General features: G+C 32.9%; 1 protein-coding gene across 4 annotated transcripts in view; it reads left to right on the top strand.

Moving 5' to 3' along the window:
- Positions 1-4268: 4268 nt before the first annotated feature.
- The window catches only part of LOC139514728 (serine/threonine-protein kinase PAK 2-like), a 38985-nt gene continuing 20823 nt past the window's right edge, over positions 4269-22430 (top strand). The window contains exons 1-3 of one of the 4 annotated variants that reach the window (XM_071304357.1): positions 4269-4423; positions 14782-14867; positions 18883-18968. In XM_071304357.1, the coding sequence (XP_071160458.1) occupies positions 14806-14867; positions 18883-18968 (148 nt within the window). In that variant the 5' untranslated portion in view covers positions 4269-4423; positions 14782-14805. Of the gene's footprint in view, positions 4424-7798; positions 7986-11023; positions 12169-14781; positions 14868-18882; positions 18969-20304; positions 20702-22430 lie in introns of those variants that run through there. The other 3 variants (XM_071304358.1, XM_071304360.1, XM_071304361.1) reach the window with 3 other exon arrangements.

Genomic DNA, 22430 nt, shown 5'->3' with positions numbered 1-22430 from the left:
GAATGAAATGGGGAATGTGTCAAAGAAACAACAACCCGACCATAGAACAGACAACAGCAGAAGGTCACCAATAGGTCTTCAATGCAGCGAGAAATTCCCGCACCCGGAGGAGTCCTTCAGCTGGCTCCTAAACAAACATATATACTTGTTCAGTGATAATGAACGCCGTACTTAACTCCAAATTATACATAAGAAACTAAAATTAAAAATAATACAAGACTAACAAAGGCCAGAGGCTCCTGATTTGGGACAGGCGCAAAAATGCGGCGGGGTTAAACATGTTTATGAGATCTCAACCCCCCCTCCCCTATACCTCTAGCCAATGTAGAAAAGTAAACGCATAAAAATACGCACATTAAAATTCTGTTCAAGAGAGGTCCGTGTCTGATGTCAGAAGATGTAACAAAAGAAAATAATCAAAATTACAATAATACATAAATAACAACAGACTACTAGCAGTTAACTGACATGCCAGCTCGAAACTTCAATTAAACTGATAGAAAGATTATGTCATATGAATATCAGGCACAACCTCTCCCGTTAGGGGTATAGTATCATACCATCATAACATATATGAGAACATAACCCGTGTCATGCCAACAACTGGTTTTTAAATAAATGTGTTTAGTTCCGATGCAAAGACCCTATAAGCGAATCAATATTAACGCCAAAATATCCAATCTTTAATGACCTGACAACAGTATCGTAACTATATCCCTTCTTAATAAGTCTATGTAAAGGTTTTGTTAGCTTCTGAGGTGAATACTGATATTTTTGTGCTTTAGAAAGAATATTACCATAAAAAAATTGGATGTGAAATACCTGAACGTATATACATGTTGAGATATATTTACGAATGATGTCCTTGTACCGATGGTAAAATTGCCTTTCCGTTATATATCGTTTAAAAAGGTAAAATAAAAAAATTATTGAACTCCGAGGAAAATTCAAAACGAAAAACCAAAAATATTCCTACATGGAAAACGGTCTATATCTTTTTTCTAGTCCTGGTTTAAATCAACGTTTAACATATTCTGAATTTTGTCTTTTGCATTGATGGTTGAACTATGAGGTTTTTGTCAGAAGGAAGACAATATCACTATAGTAAATATAATGAATTAAATGCCAATATAGTTTTAAAAGAAGTGCACCTGTAGCCCCCCTAAATTTGTCACATTATTTTATTTTATTTTTAAAATAGGAGTTCTGATTTCTGACTCTTTTATATGTTTTAAAATTGTTTGATTTCGATCCTAGTTAATCATTGTCCTCAACATCCGCTTTAGAATCATTCTAAAATGTCATAAATATCTTTAACGTTATAGATATGTGTAGCTTTGTCATGGTTTTGTGTGATCTTTCTAATGGCTGTGATGACGGGGCTCACATTTGATTTGCTCACAGCGACAGGTTATAATATGACTGTGGTGGCAGAGTTCACATCTGATGTGCTAACAGCGACAGGTTAAAATATGGCTGTGGTGTCAGGGTTCACAGCGACAGGTTATAGTATGGCTGTGGTGGCAGGGTCACAGCGACAGGTTATAATATGGCTGTGGTGGCAGTGTTCACAGTGACAGGTTATAATATGGCTATGGTGGCAGCGTTCACAGCGACAGGTTATAATATGGCTGTGGTGGCAGTGTTCACAGCGACAGGTTATAATATGGCTATGGTGGCAGCGTTCACAGCGACAGACTATAATATGGCTGTGATGGCAGGGTTCACATTTGATGTGCTAACAGCGACAGGTTATAATAGTGCTGTGGTGGCAGCGTTCACAGCGACAGGTTATAATATGGCTGTGGTGGCAGTGTTCACAGCGACAGGTTATAATATGGCTATGGTGGCAGCGTTCACAGCGACAGACTATAATATGGCTGTGATGGCAGGGTTCACATTTGATGTGCTAACAGCGACAGGTTATAATAGTGCTGTGGTGGCAGCGTTCACAGCGACAGGTTATAATATGGCTGTGGTGGCAGTGTTCACAGCGACAGGTTATAATATGGCTATTGTGGCAGCGTTCACAGCGACAGACTATAATATGGCTGTGATGGCAGGGTTCACATTTGATGTGCTAACAGCGACAGGTTATAATAGTGCTGTGGTGGCAGCGTTCACAGCGACAGGTTATAATATGGCTGTGGTTGCAGTGTTCACAGCGACAGGTTATAATATGGCTATGGTGGCAGCGTTCACAGCGACAGACTATAATATGGCTGTGATGGCAGGGTTCACATTTGATGTGCTAACAGCGACAGGTTATAATAGTGCTGTGGTGGCAGGGTTCTAATATCTGATATGTTCACAGCGAGAGGTTTTAATATGGCTGTGGTGGCAGAGTTCACAGCGACAGGTTATAATAGTGCTGTGGTGGCAGGGTTCTCAAATGATATGTTCACAGCGAGAGGTTTTAATATGGCTGTGATGGCAGTGTTCGCAGTGACAGGTTATAATATGGCTGTGGTGGCAGCGTTCACAGCGACAGGTTAGAATATGGATGTGGTGGCAGGGTTCACAGCGGCAGATGATGATCAATCAATCAAATAGTATTTTGATAGACAACTTCAAGTGAATCCCAACCGCTAGCCACCAAATATGTAACGAGTAACCAGGCGTTTATATCTTAAACGAACGTTCCAGTAAATACTTGGATTCAAGTTGTCCACAAACAATACGTCAAATTGACAATACCAAAAACTATAACTATCTATGCTATGCACAATGAACTAAAATATACACACTGACTCTTTACCGATATAAAGTAACAACGGACAATTATATATATACAAATATAATACAATACAGCCTGTCCCCAAGATGGGACGGTCTGTCACATAAAGACAGTATGGCTGGTACAGTCTGTCACTACAAGACAGTGCGGACTGGTACAGCCTGCCTTGTCAATCCTATCAACTTGTACGTTTACTTTGTACCCGGTACAAAGTGACCTTTGAATATTATTAATGCTTATAAGCACTTAATATAACCAACGTACGCTCTGTTGACTTATGACGGCTCATCGACAGCCAACCGACAGCCTCGAGTGCCGTTGTTCATTCTCTTATATACCCGTGGTCGAATTCACTACTTTTTGGATAGGGGTGTTCTCTAAATGTTCTTCATACGGGACATAGGGAGCCCCTTGTGATCACTCCTATAATCTTCGACAAGGCACTAACTTTCCCGCCAAACGTCTAAATCTGCCTAAGGGAGCTACCATTTGATTTTTATGGGGGGGGGGGGGGGGGGGTGTGGCTAGGATGAAATTTGAAAAAAATAGGCAGGACAGGAGTTTTGAGTGAAAAAAAAAAAAGGCAGGATGAGACACTTTGCAAAAAAAAAAAAGGCAGGATGACAATTTAGGTAAAAAAAAGTAAGGATAAACAAATAAAAAAAAAGGCAGGACCGAATAGAGTGACAAATAAAAAGCCAGGACAGAGATTAGCCCCCCCCCCCCCCCCCCCCCCCCCCCCCCCCCCCATAAAAATCAAATGGTAGCTCCCTAACTCTTTTTCTACAGTAAACCATGCATTTCTACAATAAGATCCTACTTATTAGTAACCTCAACGACCAGTAAACATAACAGAACCACAAAAACGTTTTTGATATACATAAACGATTTTCAAGAATACCTCAATCACAGCACATTACGACTCTTTGCTGATTATAGCATCATATAGCAATGAAATAACATGTCAACAAGATTGCACAAAAGACCCCTCACAAAAGTACAAGCGGGTCTAAATGTGGCTGTGAGATGGGAGGAAGATTGGTTTACGACCTTATCACACACTGAGAAAAAAGAAACCATTCAAACGTTAAAGCATCCTGAATAACCATATTTTAATACTACTAGCATCAACAAAATATCTTGGTGTAACTATAATACAATGGAACATGTTTCCACTAATTGTAGTATCATGTCAAACAATTGAAACCTTATAACAATCCCTAATGTAAATGATTGAAATGAAGTACTAAAAAATTCAGATAGATGTTATCATGATAGAGCTACATAAATTTCTTTAGTTTAACGCAAGTCATGTACACTTAAAATTCTAGACAGGAAGAACCATAAAATCATTACATTAGGGATTATTATAAAACATATTAATTTACATTGCGTCTAGCATCTAGACATTTAATCATATAGTTCCCTAAAACCTATACCAATTTCCATAACCAAAAAATCTGTGTCTTGTGATAGAAGTAGTAGTACAAGTGTACAAAGAGGAGTAACTCTTACTTAGCTTGAAATCTCGAACAGGTGCTTGTTTCCTACGGGACTTTGCGTGATCTGGTACCGAACCACGAAAAGGAAATGTCAACTTAAAAAACTTGTTACTATTTTCCGGACTACAGTAATAAAGTGGTTCAGCTGGTACATTGCCAGTGTTAGTCGTCATTTGAAGCTCAGGTAATCATACAATTAACTTAATCCAATCACACCTGTGATTAAATCCTGTCATTTACACAGGCATCCCTTTTGTTTATCAATGAATGTAAAAAGATAACCCTTGTCCAAATAGTTATGATGTCTTAGAAGACTAATTTAATGTTTGCCATGGTGCTGTCTTACGGAATGTTATTTAGATATCAATTCTGAATTTGAAAAACAACCAAAATTCCAACTAGCAAATCGGAGCAAAAAATTAATTATTTGTATAAAGAAACAATATCTGATTGGAATACCAGACAATCTGGTGTGTGCCAAGACAATTGAGAGCTTTAAGACCTCTGTTGCTCTCACATTGTTGGACTAACTTACTAGTGTCTCTCTCCTGTTGCAATTGATGCCATAAACTGGCCCTGCAACTTACAAATGACTTGCATGTTCAGATTCAGATGTGTAGAACATAAAGTCATAAAATTTAAAGTTGGAGAAATGGAGAACCCATAAACATGATGAAACCAATTTGAAAAGGTTAAGTGTGTAGAAGGACAGAATTCTATAATTTATCAAATTCTATTTTTTTCTTGTAAGACCATTTGGTACGTCATATTAATTTGTAAAATTCATGCATTTTCTATGTAAATTGTGAATCAATATCATTCTAAATAGCATGAGAATCACAGGCACTCGTCTCCAGAAAAAAATAAAATTCTGAGACGAGTACCTGTGATGAAAAACCCATTATATAAAATGTAAGGATGTATATAAGCTCCATAGAGCTTATATTTTCTGTCTACTAATTCTGTATCTGTACGAGTATGTTGTGGATACCATTTACTTGCTTTTATACAAAGGTACAGACTACAGAGAGATAGTGTGCTGTGGATTTATTGATGGTGTGTGAGAGCAGTCTTGAAGCTCAGGCCATAAAAAAGATTGTTTCTTTGCCCTAACCCTACCCCCTATCCAAAAAATAGCTGCCTACTCAAAATCTTTTATTGTCCTAATGTGAAAAAGTTTTTTTATGCCCCACCTACTATAGTAGAGGGGCATTATGTTTTCTGGTCTGTGCCTCCGTTCGTTTGTCCGTCCGTCTGTGCGTCCGTTCTCGCTTTAGGTTAAAGTTTTTGGTCAAGGTAGTTTTTGAAGAAGTTGAAGTCCAATCAACTTGAAACTTAGTTCACATGTTCCACATGATATGATCTTTCTAATTTTTAATTTCCAAATTAAAGTTTTGACCCCCAATTTCACCGGTCCCCCTGAACATAGAAAATGATAGTGTGAGTGGGGCAATCGTGTACTATTGACACATTCTTGTTTTTAATCAGAAAGGCATGGAGACTAAAAAACATTTCGCATTTTTTGTCGAAAAAAAAAAAGAAAATGCCTACCTTCTTCACACTGTTTCAAACCAAATATTTTTAGTGTGGCCTCAATGTGTGCATTGCAGTGTCAGCAATGTGGTTCCACTCAATCGCTGTTTTTACAAGAAATGAATTTGAATATTGTGGTGTTTTTCAGTTGAAAATTTCAAAACACTTGTATTATATTATATATATATATATATTTTTTTTTTTTAGTGTTGTTTTATAACTTGCTTTTTCCACAATATTTGTTGTCTGATAATTTTCAAATTTCTTGACAATTATTTTTCTTCTAAGATGTGAGTCAGTTAGATATTTGTCTTTTTCTATAGCAGGAACCTGTCAACCACTTTGAACAGAAATATTAGCTTCTGACTTTAGCGTTTTGTCTGTCATTCTGTAGATCTTGTAATTCCAGGTTGGCAAGAATGAGACCCGCCCATCATCTCTGGTCTTCAGTTATAAATCTTGTATGCTGTTGTATTCTTTCAAACTTGTTGATTTTCTTAGATTCACAGGGTCCCATACTATTGCTGCATACTCCATTGTTGACCTGACCAGTGAGATATATGCTATCTTGTATGCATTTTCTTGTATTCTTGTGGGCAATATTTCAAATTCTTCTCAGGAAGCCTAAGGTTGAGTTTGCCTTCTTCACTAAATTGGAAAAATGGGTAGTCCATGTTACATGTAAGTCCTCTGAAATTTGTAGGCCCATGTATCATGTGTATGGGTTGATGTTGGACTGAAGAACAAGGTTGGCATAAAAGTGGTCAATACTAGAAGCAAATATATAAGATGTGCTTAACTTTATCTAATTAAAATCAAAAAATTGTGAATAAATGGCATTACAGATACAAAGAATTGTGAGTTATTGGCCTTACAGATTCCTGAGAGAAACAAAGAATTGTGAGTTATTGGCCTTACAGATTTCTGAGAGAAACAAAGAATTGTGAGTTATTGGCCTTACAGATTCCTGAGAGAAACAAAGAATTGTGAGTTATTGGCCTGACAGATTCCTGAGAGAAACAAAGAATTGTGAGTTATTGGCCTTACAGATTTCTGAGAGAATCAAAGAATTGTGAGTTATTGGCTTTACAGATTTCTGAGGGAAACAAAGAATTGTGAGTTATTGGCCTGACAGATTCCTGAGAGAAACAAAGAATTGTGAGTTATTGGCCTTACAGATTCCTGAGAGAAACAAAGAATTGTGAGTTATTGGCCTTACAGATTTCTGAGAGAAACAAAGAATTGAGAGTTATCGGCCTTACAGATTTCTGAGAGAAACAAAGAATTATGAATTATTGTCCTTACAGATTCCTGAGAGAAACAAAGAATTGTGAGTTACTTGCCTTACAGATTCCTGACAGAAACAAAGAATTGTGAGTTATTGGCCTTATAGATTTCTGAGAGAAACAAAGAATTGTGAGTTATCTGCCTTACAGATTTATGAGAGAAACAAAGAATTATGAATTATTGTCCTTACAGATAGCTGAGAGAAACAAAGAATTGTGAGTTATTGGCCTTACAGATTTTGGAGAGAAACAAAGAATTGTGAGTTATTGTCCTTACATATCTATTAGAGAAACAAAGAATTGTGAGAGAAACAAAGAATTGTGAGTTATTGGCCTTACAGATTTTGGAGAGAAACAAAGAATTGTGAGTTATTGTCCTTACATATCTATTAGAGAAACAAAGAATTGTGAGTTATTGTCCTTACATATCTATTAGAGAAACAAAGAATTGTGAGTTACTGGCCTTATAGATTCCAGAAAGAAACAAAGAATTGTGAGCTAATGGCCTTGCAGATTGCTGAGAGAAACAAACAATTGTGAGTTACTGGCCTTACAGATTTTGGAGAGAAACGAAGAAATGTGAGTTACTGGCCTAACAGATAATGGAGAGAAACAAAGAATCGGAGTTACTGGCCTTACAGATTTTGGAGAGAAACAAAGAATTGCGAGTTATTGGCCTTACAGATTCCGGAGAGAAACAAAGAATTGTGAATTATTGGCCTTACAGATTCCTGAAAGATCAATTCTTGATAACATAAAGCTCATCAATAAGATGACTCATACACTGCACAGTATTATTACACTGTAAACAATGACCACCTGTACCATTACCTTTGTATTACAATCACTGTGGACTGTAGAATCATATGTATATATTGAATTTATAAATGTGTTTGGATTTTTAACTAGTTTATAATTTGATTAGAGGTAGGTAACTTAATTTGTTTGTAAAAGAGTGATAAAGAAATGTGAGTCTATATACATGATATATATACTATCAGATGTAACTGCTCATGTTTGTTTACATAGATGTTTCATCTTCTAAGTTTGACTGGATAATTCACTGGAATTTATTTTAAAGTATGATTGCTTAGAATTGTATTTAGAGTTCAATAAGTTGTTTTATTACAGTTCAGATAAGGACGTGCCAAATAAATTCTTAGTTTCAACAAATGTGAAGGATCATGGAATAGCATAAGATAAAGGCATTTTATAGGGAAAGCCTGGTAAAGTTTTTACTATTTTGATATACTAATGTTAGAAATATAAAAGCAGTTTTAAAATTTCTCAATTTCAACAGGGTTTTACAAAGTCAAGTTTTTTTACATCAATTATTTCTTTTAATCATTATAATTGAGTGCTATTGTGTAGTTTGTATGTTGTATCCCTATAGTTCTTATGACTTTGGTAAATAAAGATTATTATTGCATGATATTATTAAATGACTATTTATATTCATGTTAAATTTTCTACTCAGAAAAGTCATGAAAATATATGTGTGTTTACAGTATTTACAATATGAGGGCAGTTAAACATGTGAACAGTATGTAATCCTTGTTTATCCTTCACTTGTCAGAGTTTGTACCAAATGGCACCAGTATATACACAAAATGTATAGCGTAAAGGTACCCAAATTGCACATATTTAGCAAAAAATGCAAACCAAAACAATTTGTATTTTTATGATTCAATACTATGCACGTCTTTCAACATAGGTAGACATATTTAGATATTTTCAAAACGTTCTCAGTATTTATTAACAGATGAAGTGTTTACTGAAAAAAGAAAAATGTATGGAAATGTCGCCATGCGACGTCATCAAAACTTCATCTTTTTAAAATGACCAAATACAATATGTTACAAGTATCCATTTCTTAAAAAATTGAAGAGTAAGCATGGACAAATATCCAATTGTTCAAAATATTTGAAGAAATTAAACAAAAGCTCTGTTATTTGCCTTTTGACTTTTGACGATGCAAATATAAGCATAGATGCAATTTGGGTACTCTTCATTACAGAATCATCGATGGTTTGGATGTCAGCTCAGACCAATTTTTCAATGATTCCATATGGATTGAAAATCTAATTGGTGTACCTATATAATAAAGAAGGATACAGCTACAAAATAAACACAAAATGGGAATTTTTGTCTTGATCATAAAAAAATGTAGTTTAAAAAACTGTCAAAATAGGTGCAATTTGGGTACCGTCACGTTATTAACATGAAGCATCTGTTGTAGCATACAAACTCAAACTTTACTGGATCATTGATACATTAAAAGATCTGTAAAAACGCAATTTGAAGTTCATGTATTCTATAAAATTTGTTTTAATTCAAATTTCATTGTCATGTTTTTATATAGTATGACATCGTCATTGTCTGAAGACACATTTGGTTTCTGGACAATAACTTTAGTTAAAGTAAATGGATCTCTATGATACTTTTTGAGAAGGTTCAATACCACAAAAGGAAGGTTGGGATTGATTTTGTGGATGCCATGGTTCTGAACGTTTAGGAATTAGGGATCTAAAAAGGGCCCAAAACAAGCATTTTTCAGGAAAAGAAAAAGAAGTATTTTGATTGCTCTGATAGTATACCACAATGATTCATACACCAAGTAGAAGGTTGGATACATATTTGGGGTAATATGTGGTGCCAACAATTTAGGAATTAAGGACCAAAAAGGGGCCAAAAATATTTTGTTGTAGTTTCTGGACTAGAACTTGTGCGTGAGTGTATGGATCTCTCTGACATTGTACCATATCACAAAGGGAAATCTGGGAATGAGTTTGGGGGTAATTTCAAATTTTTGAAAAGGTTCAAGAAGAAAGAAGAACTGTTCAATTGCACAATATTACACAATAGATTTGTAAGATCTTTAATTTGACCACATCTAGTTTGTGTCAGAAATTTATATTATGTCAAAAATTTGATCACAATCCAAATTCTGACAGTATCAAGCTTGAATATTGTGTCCAAATATGCCCTAACTGTTCATGGTTAGACCTCTGTGGTCGTATTAGGCTGCTATTAGCTCAGCAAAGCATTTTATTCTATTCAAAGGAGTTTTAATATATCCTTCTTCTAGAACTGTTGGGGTATATTGGACCTTTCAAAAATATGAGTTTGAAACTCCTAAGTTAATATCAGAAATACAAAAAGGAATGTGTATACATTTCATTTCATTATTTTTGCAAAAACATATGCATGAAGAGAATTTCCTGCTGATTGAATTTAGTTGTGTATATAAAGATGTAGGCTGTCTTTGTAATCCGATGGAGATCTGTCCATAATGACAGCTGTGTGGCTGGGTTTTCCTTCTGTGACTCAATCTCATCATACATCATTCTTTTCCAATAGTTTCCAGTCATATTCAACAAAATAAATATAAGTTAAGTGAAAATCCAAAGTAAAATCCTAAATCAGAACATTTTGAACATTAAATAATGCCATGCAACTGGTCAGTTTGGACAAGGGACTTTCATGTTTCCAACTGGTTTTAACCAATAAAATATATTATGTACATGTAGACCTTGAAATTTCTTTAAGTACATTGATTTAAATACTGACTGACTCACAGTCTGACCTTGACCCTAGATGAAACCTGATTTTGGCAAGATTAATCTAATTATTTGTTCTTATGTCTGAATTTTCATTCAATTAGTACATTGTTATATTTGAAAATGATATGATCTATAGAACAACATTTAAAGAAGTTTAATTCATATTATATATAATGATTTTGTCCTAAGATGCTGAGGTTTTACTGGACCAAACACCTTCTTGACAGAATGGTGTAAGTCAAAGTCCAGTACTGGACCAAGCACCTTCTAGACTTAGAATGGTGTAAGTCATAGTCCAGTGAAAGACCACCACCAAACCAGCTTTGATTGGACATTAGGAATGATTAATAAGGATATAGAAACTGATGTAGAATATCACATCACTACACATCCCCCCAATGATTAGTTTGCAAATGAAATGTGCAATAAATAAAGGATGAAATGGTTAAGAAACATAACAATCAATTATTACATAATTTTACTACCCATAAAAATAATGGATTTTGTGTTCTATAGAACTGCATTCAATAATGCCAATAAGTGCCTGGATGGGAAATTTATTGAAATATTTGAAAACAGAAATTTTCTGCCTCGATAAGCATTCTTGGAATTGCATTTTCTGCATGATAGAAGTCATCCCTTCATGATCATGATTTTGTTGACTGTTATGAAATATATCTGCATCAAAGATAAATTAATTATACATGTTGCTCATTTTAACATTGAATTATTTTTCTCTGGACTTTTTAGTTTGTTGTTGCTCCATTGTATCATCTACTGTTTATTATAAGTGACATTGATATACAACTTGTCCAGACTTTGGGATTAGAGATGGATGTCTACTGTTAAACACCCATGTTGATCTCTAGACAATTTTGTGTTGTTAGGTTACTGTCTCACTGACACACACCTCAAATTATCTTTTATTCTTATGTTACAAAACAACTGTCAGATTTGTACATCAGGTTTTAGAATTTAGATAGATTGAGAATTTTAAGTTGTAACTCTGTATTAATACTGCCACTAAGTCATTGTAAGTAGAGTAGAGACTTATCAGTTTCATTGATTAGTAATCCCACTATAATCTGTTTAGGTACTGACTCAGACTAAATGTGAAAGTCACTCAAAAAAATATAATAGGATACACAAAAATATCTGCATTCTTCTGTTGTGGAAAATATTGGTCAATGAATCACAAGGACAAAGCTGTTGACCATCATTGAATCATACTGTTTGATATCAGTACCGTGGGGGTCCTGTCTCAATTAGATGACTAATTTTGTGTAGATATTGTTTATGAATACATTAGCTATAAGTAAAATCAATGTACTGAGATATATTCCACTCAAGTGTAACATTACTAGCTATCTGCACTGGAATGTTCAAACTCATCTGATTTAATCTTAACTCTTATTACAAAAATATGTGTGTGTGTGCAGTACACTAGTTCATGTGTCTGACTGTTTTTACTGTAGAATTATTCTTATATTTGGGATTTAGTAAATAAGAATTGTGTTATATAGTTTGAATAGGACTATTTTTAATAGGTATGTTATTTTGATGTACATATATATAATTTTATGATTGTTTAAGTATACATGCTGTAAGTCTAGCTGTAAGTTGATCAGGTGTAAACAATGATCCACTGTATTGTAGGATGTTAGACTTGTTATTAACTGAATGTAAATATTGACTCTGCAATGTAATGTTGAATCATACCAATTAACACCCAGACTTCTGTAAACAATGTTGTGTATCCCTGAAGACCTGAACTTGCTAAGAGCTATCATATTGTGCAAGTTATTATAACATGGGGTTGACTAAAGAGTATCCCTAGTTAGACTATGGACATACCAACAACTGACCGTTATCTATTTGAGTAAGACAGGAAGGGTTGTGGAATGACATTGTCAATTTAGCACACAGATTTAATTTTTGCATTTTCTTTTCTTCACTTTTGGTTCAATGTAGTGGATATTACCCAAAAACTTTATTATGATAAAAAGACATGTTCCTATATATGACTTATATCATTTATTTTGGATAAAAATAATTTTTGGACAAAAGTTCTATTTTCCTTTCACAGTGTTTAATGAGAATTTAACATAAGAATTTAAAGAAAAACAATAAGTAGATAAATTCGGAATGGAAACACATAGACTAGACATGGTAGATAGTATGTGCAATATTCATTACTAAAATTGAGATTTTTTTTACAAGAAACCCTTTGTTGACAGTAATACTTCATGGCTTCCTTACATGTTCTATTATACAGCAGTGCTTGATTGTCTCAAATTAAACAAATGATTTAGATAAATCCATTCAAGAAATAATTTTTTTATTTTAATTAAGATTGTTCTTATTGTTTTGATAAAAATTGTGTGCAAACAAGATACAGTGATATCCAATTAAATTATCTCCCCTTCAATAAAACACATTTGTTAAGAAGTTACCTCCCTTTGTAAAATCTTTGATGTTTTATATGACAACTTAGTATCATAAAGAATAAACTGTTAGATGTGTTTTAAAGCAGTTAAGTGTGCAACTTAGTATCATAAAGGATGTTACAGGAAATGTACATTAATGTATGTAATAACAATGATTATTGTAATGATTTGATGGTTCTGGTCCTGCCTAGAATTAAATGTATGTGTTTTATGTAGAATGGTGATAATAACATCTGTCTGAACTTTTTAATGTCTCATTTCAATATTTAAAATAAATATTTTTCTGTTATAAATCATGATGTATAAATGTTTTATGTGTACATGTAATGCTGCCCATCAAGGGCCCTTGATTGTATATTCTTATTCTGTTCTATTCTTATTCTATAAATGCTCTTTGAATAATATAGAAGCTCAGATGTGTTGTCCCACTCCAAAATAAATACTTAAAATTTCTTAGCAACTGCAATATAATTAGTAAAGCTCAATTACACAGAACATCTAAACAACAGTAATATAAATAGCAGTCTATACAGAATGACCAATTAATTGTTAAGCAGTATGGTGCCAAGCCATGATGTTTCTCCATTAACTAGATATTTATAGTGGTTTAATGCTCACATTTTAAATCTATCAAAGTTGCTTTCTCCTAAAAACCTCCTTGTATTACAGCTAATTGAATATTGATACCCAGTTATAATACAGATTCAATAAAGTTTGACAATCTGCCAGTTTTATCCTACAAAAATGTTGTACAGTATAATCAAACACATTGTATTTACCAACATTGCAGATTTCCTACATATTTTTGGTGAATTTCTTTAGAATTTTATTATAAATTCAGAATGTCAATGAAATAACAATAACTGGATTGCCAGAAATCTGCTGCTTATCTTCATAGGAATGCCCCTGGAAAATTTATAAAAATAATACAACATGAGATTTAGTATGGGCTTATACTTCTTGTGATAAACAGTCCAGGAACAGATTACTCCTTTTTTGTTCTGGACTCCAAAATCCACACATGGTAGCCTAATTCCATGACAGAATGTCTAAATGTAAGAGTTTGAAGCAAACAAAAAACTATACTTTGAAAACTTAGTGTGCAAATCAAATTGTACAATGCATGTTTTATATCGACAATGTGAAGAAAATTACAAATGTAAAATGGACTTAACATTATATTGAACATTAATGTTTTTGAAGGGTAACCTTTCCTGCTCCTGTAATTGTACATGGATATAAGTACAATTTGATGATAAGTCATGACCCTGGATAAGGAAGACGGGTATTATCAATGTATCATAAATTGAGAACATACATTTTCAGCTGTGATACAATATCTTTTAGCTAAGATGTGTTCTAATTTGTTGTGTACAATTAATGGTCATTTGAAGAAAAGAAATATTTTTGTATTTAGATTCTTCAAAAAGATGGAAATTTTCCCTTGTTTTACTACTAAATGGAGTGTTGGCTCGGTTATATTGTCAAGGGAGTGTTTACAACATAATACAGTAATAACAGAGTAATTGCTCATTGCATAAGACTGTATATAGGATATGATCATAATGCATCATATATGTACTCTCAAGGGAGTGTCTATTCTTTGGAAATGTCAATTTATATTTAATAATGTATATCACTATGTTAATAAAACTTTCAACTAAAATAAACTTTTTCCCTTTTGAGCTTTAATGACAAATTTTATAATTTCAGAATCCCGGGTGACAATCATACAGAATGTCGGACTTTGAGGAGGGGGAGAAGCCGCCAGCCCCTCCTGTCAGGCATACAAGCACAAGGTAATATTAGTCCCAACTCCTCCATACTATATTTACATTTTTTATTGAGAAGTTGTCTTTGGTTATATACAGAGCACTGTTTTAAATGTTAAAATAATACCACCAAATATTAAATGACTGTATTATGAATGATAATAATTTGCCAGTCATTCAATCAGTCAGAAAACACAATTAGGTTTGTATAGACATAAATAGGTGTAATATCTTTTTATCTAAAGTACAAAATAATGTTAAAATAGGAAGGCTACCTTTAATTCTACTTCGTTACATAAGAATAAACATTCGTCATGTCAGCTGATATAAAATTCATAATAATAATACTGGAAGGTATTCAGCAAAGCTTTTATCAATATATCTAACCTAAATTTGTCAATGAACCTTTAAGTTTTATTTAAATTGGTGTTTAGATGAATGTTAGAATAGATTTACACTGAAAAGACCGAGCCCACCTTGCTTTTTTGACAAGGTAAAAGTCATCTGATCTGATAACTAATGTTTACACAAAGTCTGATCAATTTAAACACATGTGAATACTTTACTTAATACACAGGAACATAAAACGGCAGGACAGGAAATATGACAATTCATAATGTAAATAGTAGCTGACAATCAAAATCGATAAACTGAGTGCATTTTATTCAGGATGGTTAAGATTCATTCATAAAAATTATTTCCTACAATAGCCCTACCGATGGATAAAAGGAAATGTAGTATATACATCAATACAACAGTTCTGTATTGTAAAAAAGGATGTAAAATTCAATAAAACTCAATGCTTCCCTACACATTCAAATGGGAAAACTAAGTTGTACTGTTTTATCCCTAAAATTGCATTGTCACATTTCTTGGTTTCTATGAATTAATCAGTGAGAAAACAAGATCTCTGCAAGATGTTTTTTTTTAAATATGACTGTTCAGATGAATAATTTATGTGATCTAATGGGTATAGATTTACACTGATGATAAATATAATGGCTCTTGGCTAACCTTTCATGTTTCTTTCATTAGAATTCTATTTAACTTGCAATATTGGTTTTGTACAAACACTGGATAAGAGTCCAGACAGTTGAAAGAGATCTGAAAAGACAAAAGATGTCACCTCTTGTTTTTAAAGAAAAAAATATGTAAGTGAATATGGATGAGGCAGTATAAGTGGCAAAGTTACCTGGCTTAAGATAGTGTGTCTGGTTAATAGGTATGCTTACAAAAGGAGGGTGCCCATTTTGACATCTGTCACTATATATTCAATTTCAAATAGGTAGGATTTTTGATGGCAGCTTTATACAATGATTCATCTGATCCCTGTATTTGTTGTTTCACAGTAAAATTAAAATCACTTGCATACATTATTTTACAAGAAATCAAGTTTAATAACAAAACATTTCTTAATGAGTTTCTTTCAAGACTTGAGCATAAGAAAAGTAAATCCTAATTGTGAATTGTTTAGACCTGCAGTGATTCATATAGAATTCAATACAGTGATTGACAGGTCTACTGTTCCTTCATTATTGATTCCTCAAATGCATACAGCTCAGCAACATTTAAATATTACACAGAGAAAAGCTAATTGATTCATGCTGGGTAAGAAATAACTATTTCTGACAGATAGTTAAAAGAGTGCACTCTTATGTTGTGTATTTATAGTAATACATACTATGCATTACATATTTCTTCTGGTAAAAAATTTCATTTATTCTTCTTACAAAAAATCTAAATATTAAAAAAAAAAAGATTTTTGTGAAAATATTGGTTAATCTATGCTCTGTTTTTGTGTCTGTACCATATTAAAATCTAGCGGTTTCTCCTATGGGGATTTGTTTTTCCAAATCATTGGAACTTGAATTTTCTTACAAAATGACATCTGATCCATGAGGGGGTCATTTCAGTGACCTCCCCACAGTTAACCTCTACTTTTTGTTTTAATTGATCGATAGAGCTGTTTTAATTTAATATTTAAGGAAAGTATTTCTAATCCATATTGTTAAGGGAAGGGGATGATAAATGAAAAAGATGTTATTTCAAATGTTGCTTCATAACCACTTTTATAGAGGCAATGTTAACAGGACATTCACTCCCCAAATCTGATAAAAGAGAGATATTTAAAACTCAGGACTCTATTCAGATATAAGGTGCACATGTATATAAATAACAGTGAGAGGATTTGACATTAAACTTCTACAACCAAATAACCTCATAAGAAGGAAACATTTTAGTGTATTTCAATCTGTCTTCCTTCAATGTTTACACTGCCCCTCATGTGTCATAAGGAGTTAACACAAAATATTCCTTCAACATGCATATCCATCAGTATTTATATGTAAATATGGTATTTGTTTGAGTCATTTGTTATCAATGGTTTCCACAATGTTGTACGATATGATTAATGTCAACACTTAATGCTAATCAAATTGTTATATTGTATATTTCCTTGTTTATTATAAATAAAGCCTCAGGCAGAAAAAAAAGCAGTAGATTACAGTATATGAAGAAGATCAATGTATATAAAAATAAGAGGATGTGGTAGGATTGCCAATGAAACGACTGCAATTGCAGGTCACTGTACTGCCTTCAATAACGAGCAAAAATGTATACAGTTTGAACATGTTTTCAAGGCATCCAACACTCCCCTAACCTGTGACAACAACACAACATAAGAACATACTATTAAACTCGCTTCAAAAGGCTTGTGAATTATCATTTCAACAAAAAAAGACAAAAAACAAGTAGCAAAAGAATTAAGACATTAAATACAGGTTTGCAAGAACTGAATGTTACTGAAAGCTAGTTCAAAGTTAATATAAAACAACTATAAAATTCATGTTTCAAAGACTAAAATATCATTCAATACACATCCAATGGATTTAGTGTATAGATGGTATTAACAGTCTTGAAAAAAACCATGATCTTTTACAATGCCAAAATGTCAGTACATGTACATTTGTATATGAAAAAATTAATATTACTTAATATAATTAAGGACCGTAAATGTTCATAGCTGTTAATTAGGAATGATATTTAGTTAAAGTTATATTTTTTTTATAACAAAATCAATGTTTGTGCTGATAAACCAATATGGGTTCACTATTTACTCTTTGAAGAAAGAAAAAGTTTAAAAAAAGACCACCCACACCAGAAATTATATCTTTCAAACAAAGTCTTTTTATTTCGCAATAGTGAAATGCATGTTTGTTATTGATTAAATTTTTACAAGCAAGAAATTACATTTCCATCATCAAAATGAATATAATGTAATATCCTTGAAAAACTTTTAAGTTCCCGTTTAATTGGGATGAAATTTAGAAATCTGAATTAGATTTAACTGAAGCGAGGAAATTGAATGTTTTAGTTGTGAATAATAAATGATATTTTACATGTAGCAGATTTCAGCTGACAGTCAATTCCAGTGATTTCTTTGTTATGATTTAATTGAGAAATAAAATTGCTGCATTCAGTATTGTCAATTTCAACATGTATCACTCAAGTTTTGGCATTTCCAACCAAGGCTGTAAGGGTTACTTGTAACTGAAACATTTCAAATGAATTTACAATTTTACTCAGCTACCTACCTTAAGCAAAATAATTGTACTTTTCTCAGGCAACTTACATCACCTCAGCTCAACTTTATGTTTGTTTGAATTCTATAACATTAATTGAGTTGACAAATCTTGTTTAATAATAGACAGCAATTATACATTCACTAGAATTGCTAGTTTTTATGATGGATGTTACAATTCTCTCTTATTAGTAGGGCTTCCACCACTTATAAAAACTGGCTACCACATTATAGCCAAGAGTATTAGAATACCAATGGAATTGACACTTTATAGCCAAGAGTATTAGAATACCAATGGAATTGACACTTTATAGCCAAGAGTATTAGAATACCAATGGAATTGACACTTTATAGCCAAGAGTATTAGAATACCAATGGAATTGACACTTTATTCATCATTTTCAAACTGGTTTATATCACAATGTTACGTCATTACATATGAATATTTTATATTTATTGTAGAGTTGCTGATCTTCCTCATGAACACAAACCTCTCCCTAAAGAACCTGACAGCAAAGAAGAAAAAAGAAGAATAAAGACCCCTAAAAGTGAGCAATATACAAAAAATATACTTTTGTTTTCCTTACTTCCTCTTATTTATGGTGGAGGTGCTGCTCTTGGATCATTCTCTTATAAAAACCTTTTCTTGGATCATTCTCTTATAAAAACCTTTTCTTGGATCATTTTCTTATAAAAACCTTTTCTTGGATCAGTCTCTTATAAAAACCTTTTCTTGGATCATTCTCTTATAAAAACCTGAGCATGCTCTATTTTCCTATAAAAATCTGAGCATGCTCCATTGTCCTATTAAAACCTAAGTGTGCTCCATTTTCATACAAAAACTTTTTCTTGGGTCATTTTTTTAATGAAAGAAAACGGTTTTTCGTTCATTTTACTCTAAAAACAAGAGTTTTGTTCATTTTCCAATAAAAACCTTTTCTTGGGCATTTTCTTTTAAAAACCGCGGCTTGGTTCATTTTCCTATAAAAACCTTTTTTTTTGGTCATTTCCCTTTTAAAAAATCTGGGCTTGATTTATTTTCTTACTAAAAAACACTCTTTTTGATTCATTTTCCTCTGAAAACTTGTGCTTTATTCATTTTGCAATAAAAATCTGAGCTTGGTACATATTTCTCTAAAACATTTTCCTATTAAACCTGAGTTTGGTTCATTTTCCATTTAAGTTTGAACAATTTTGTGCACATCTTTCAATCTGATCGTAGGAATTTAAGTAATAGACTGGTTTGATCAGCAGTATTATATACATTGTATATTAATACATGAAGAGTATTTCTAGTCAAGTGATTATCTTACCTGAAAGAAAGTAGTTAACGTAATAAAATGTTAGATTTGATTCCATTTATGGCAGATTTATCTCCCTTTAATGATCAGTGACTAGTGATGTATTTTAGACAGTAGGTTGGAAAGCATGTTTCCTGTGAATCTATATGTAATGGTACAAAAAGTGAATTTTAATGAGGCCTTAATTTTTTTTTTAATTATGTTTAACAAATAGAATGAATGAACAGATATTATTAATTAAAAAGAAGATTTTGAGATGAGGAAATATTTTGTGAATTCCCTCACACTTTGACATACATATATACAGTACTACCCTAAATAAATACCCCATGACCAGGAAAGGAAGTACTTGTTATACACAATTTCTACTAATGAACCCTTCTCCTTAACACAGGATATCAAAGGCTACCAAGGGGAAAAGATTTACTGCCAGATATTTTTGTCATTGTGTAGGGAAAAGATAACATTGTTGTCGAAAATTATATTGATAATAAATGGGATTTTTTTCCCTTTTAATTTCCTGTTTGACATTTTTTGTACATTATTGATTTGTAACAGAAGGTCAATTCCCCATTGGTAACCTCGATTAGAATTAGTCATTGCATCTTTGGAAGAGAATGTGCACAATAGAGTAATTAAATTAAATAAGCCCTCAGAGAAAGACAATCATATTGCTACCCTGAAATGATATGAAAATATGGAATAGTTCAATCTTACCAACAGATGGGATTTACTTATAAAATTTATGGGAATTACTTTTATTTATTTGTGACTTATAAGGGAAATTGACTATTGTGTAGTGGTTAAAGTACATAAAAAACATGGAGTAACTTAAAGTTTAAGTGTATTTGTTCCGTTAAGTAATTAATCAAGGAATGATAAAAGGAGTATGATGTTGTTGTGATCTAAAATGATGAAGAAGCAGCGTTCAAGTGGTGGGAATTTTTTATCCAATACTCTTCGAAGAATCAGTGTCACAGGTACTGAGTTATAAATTTAGCTTGATAATGTTTTTGTGAAGTCTATGTTTTTCTTAATTTTGTATTTTAGTTTTTGAACTTTTGACATTCCTTTTAAATGATAAAACTGTTCAAAGAAATTTTATAATTAGATAAATAGGGGTCCTACTGAACAGATATATAAAACTGGGGTCCTACTAAAGAGATAAATAAAAAGGTGTCACACTAAACAGACAAATGAACAGAGGTCCTACAAAACAGATAGATAAACAGGGGTCCTACTAAACAGATGAATAAAACAGGGGTCCTACTGAAGAGATGAATAAACAGGGGTCCTACTAAGCAGATAGATAAACAGGGACCCTACTAAACAGAAAAATAAACAGGGGCCCTACTAAACACATAGATAAACAGGGATCCTACAAAACAGATAAATAAAACAGGGGTCCTACTGAAGAGATGAATAAACAGGGGTCCTATTAAGCAGATAGATTAACAGGAGTCCTACTAAGCAGATAGATTAACGGGGGTCCTACTACACTGATCAATAAACAGGGGTCCTACTAAACAGAAAAATCAACAGGGGCACTACTAAACAGATGGATAAACAGGGGTCCTATTGAAGAGATGAATACACAGGGGTCCTACTAAACAGATGTATAAACAGGGTTCCTACAAAACAGATGGATAAACAGGGGTCCTACTTAATAGATGGATAAACAGGGGTCCTACTGAATGATGAATAAACAGGGGTCCTACTGAAGAGATGAATTAACAGAGGTCCTACTGAAGAGATGAATAAACAGGGGTCCTACAAAACAGATAGATAAAACAGGGGTCATTCTAAAAAGATTGATAAACAGGGGTCCTACTAAACAGATAAATAAACAGGGGTTCTACTAAATAGATAATGAAACAGGGGTCCTACTAAATAGATAGATAAACTGTGGGTTCTACTGAAGAGATAAATATACAGGGGTCCTACTGAAGAGATGAATAAACAGGGGTCCTACTGAAGAGATGAATAGACAGGGGTCCTACTGAAGTGATGAATAAACGGGGGTCCTACTGAAGAGTTGAATTAACAGGGGTCCTACAAAACAGATAGATAAAATGGGGGTCATTCTTACGAGATTGATAAACAGGGGTCCTACTAAATAGATAAATAAACAGGGGTCCTATTAAATTTTTTTATAACAGGGTCCTACTTAACACATAGATAAAACAGGGGTAGATTAAATATGGGTCTTTCTAAACACAGATAAAACTGAGGTCCTACTCTGCTACTGAACAGAAGGATAAATCTTAATTCTTAATCTGAACTGTTCTAAAGTGGATCGTAAAATTTGGTTTTGTAATTTGTATGCCTGTTTTTTGGAAAGAGATTTGTTTTTTTAGCCAAGCTGAGAGTATTGCTTTCTATAAAATCTTTTCGTTCTATATAATCTGGAATATGACTGTAATTTTCTTATACTTTTAACATTAAATCAATATTACTTTGCATTTCATGTTATTAGGGAATACAGTTTTACTCTTTAAAATGCCATTTGGTTATGGATAACCTTTTACAAGATTACAGTTGAACTCATTTCCCCCTCCTCAATCAGACTTAGAAAGGCCAAAAGATCCAATTTACATTGCATCCCCTTATTATTATTCTGTTGGTAAAAGATTACTCAATACTTTTTAAAGATTAATACTATCTTTCTTAATGTACAATGTTGTGTCTAAGGATGAGTAATTGAAGATT

This window comes from Mytilus edulis, chromosome 3 (assembly GCF_963676685.1).
Source record: "Mytilus edulis chromosome 3, xbMytEdul2.2, whole genome shotgun sequence".
Classification (NCBI taxonomy): Eukaryota; Metazoa; Mollusca; class Bivalvia; order Mytilida; family Mytilidae; genus Mytilus; species Mytilus edulis.
This window is presented reverse-complemented; position numbering and strand designations above follow the sequence as displayed.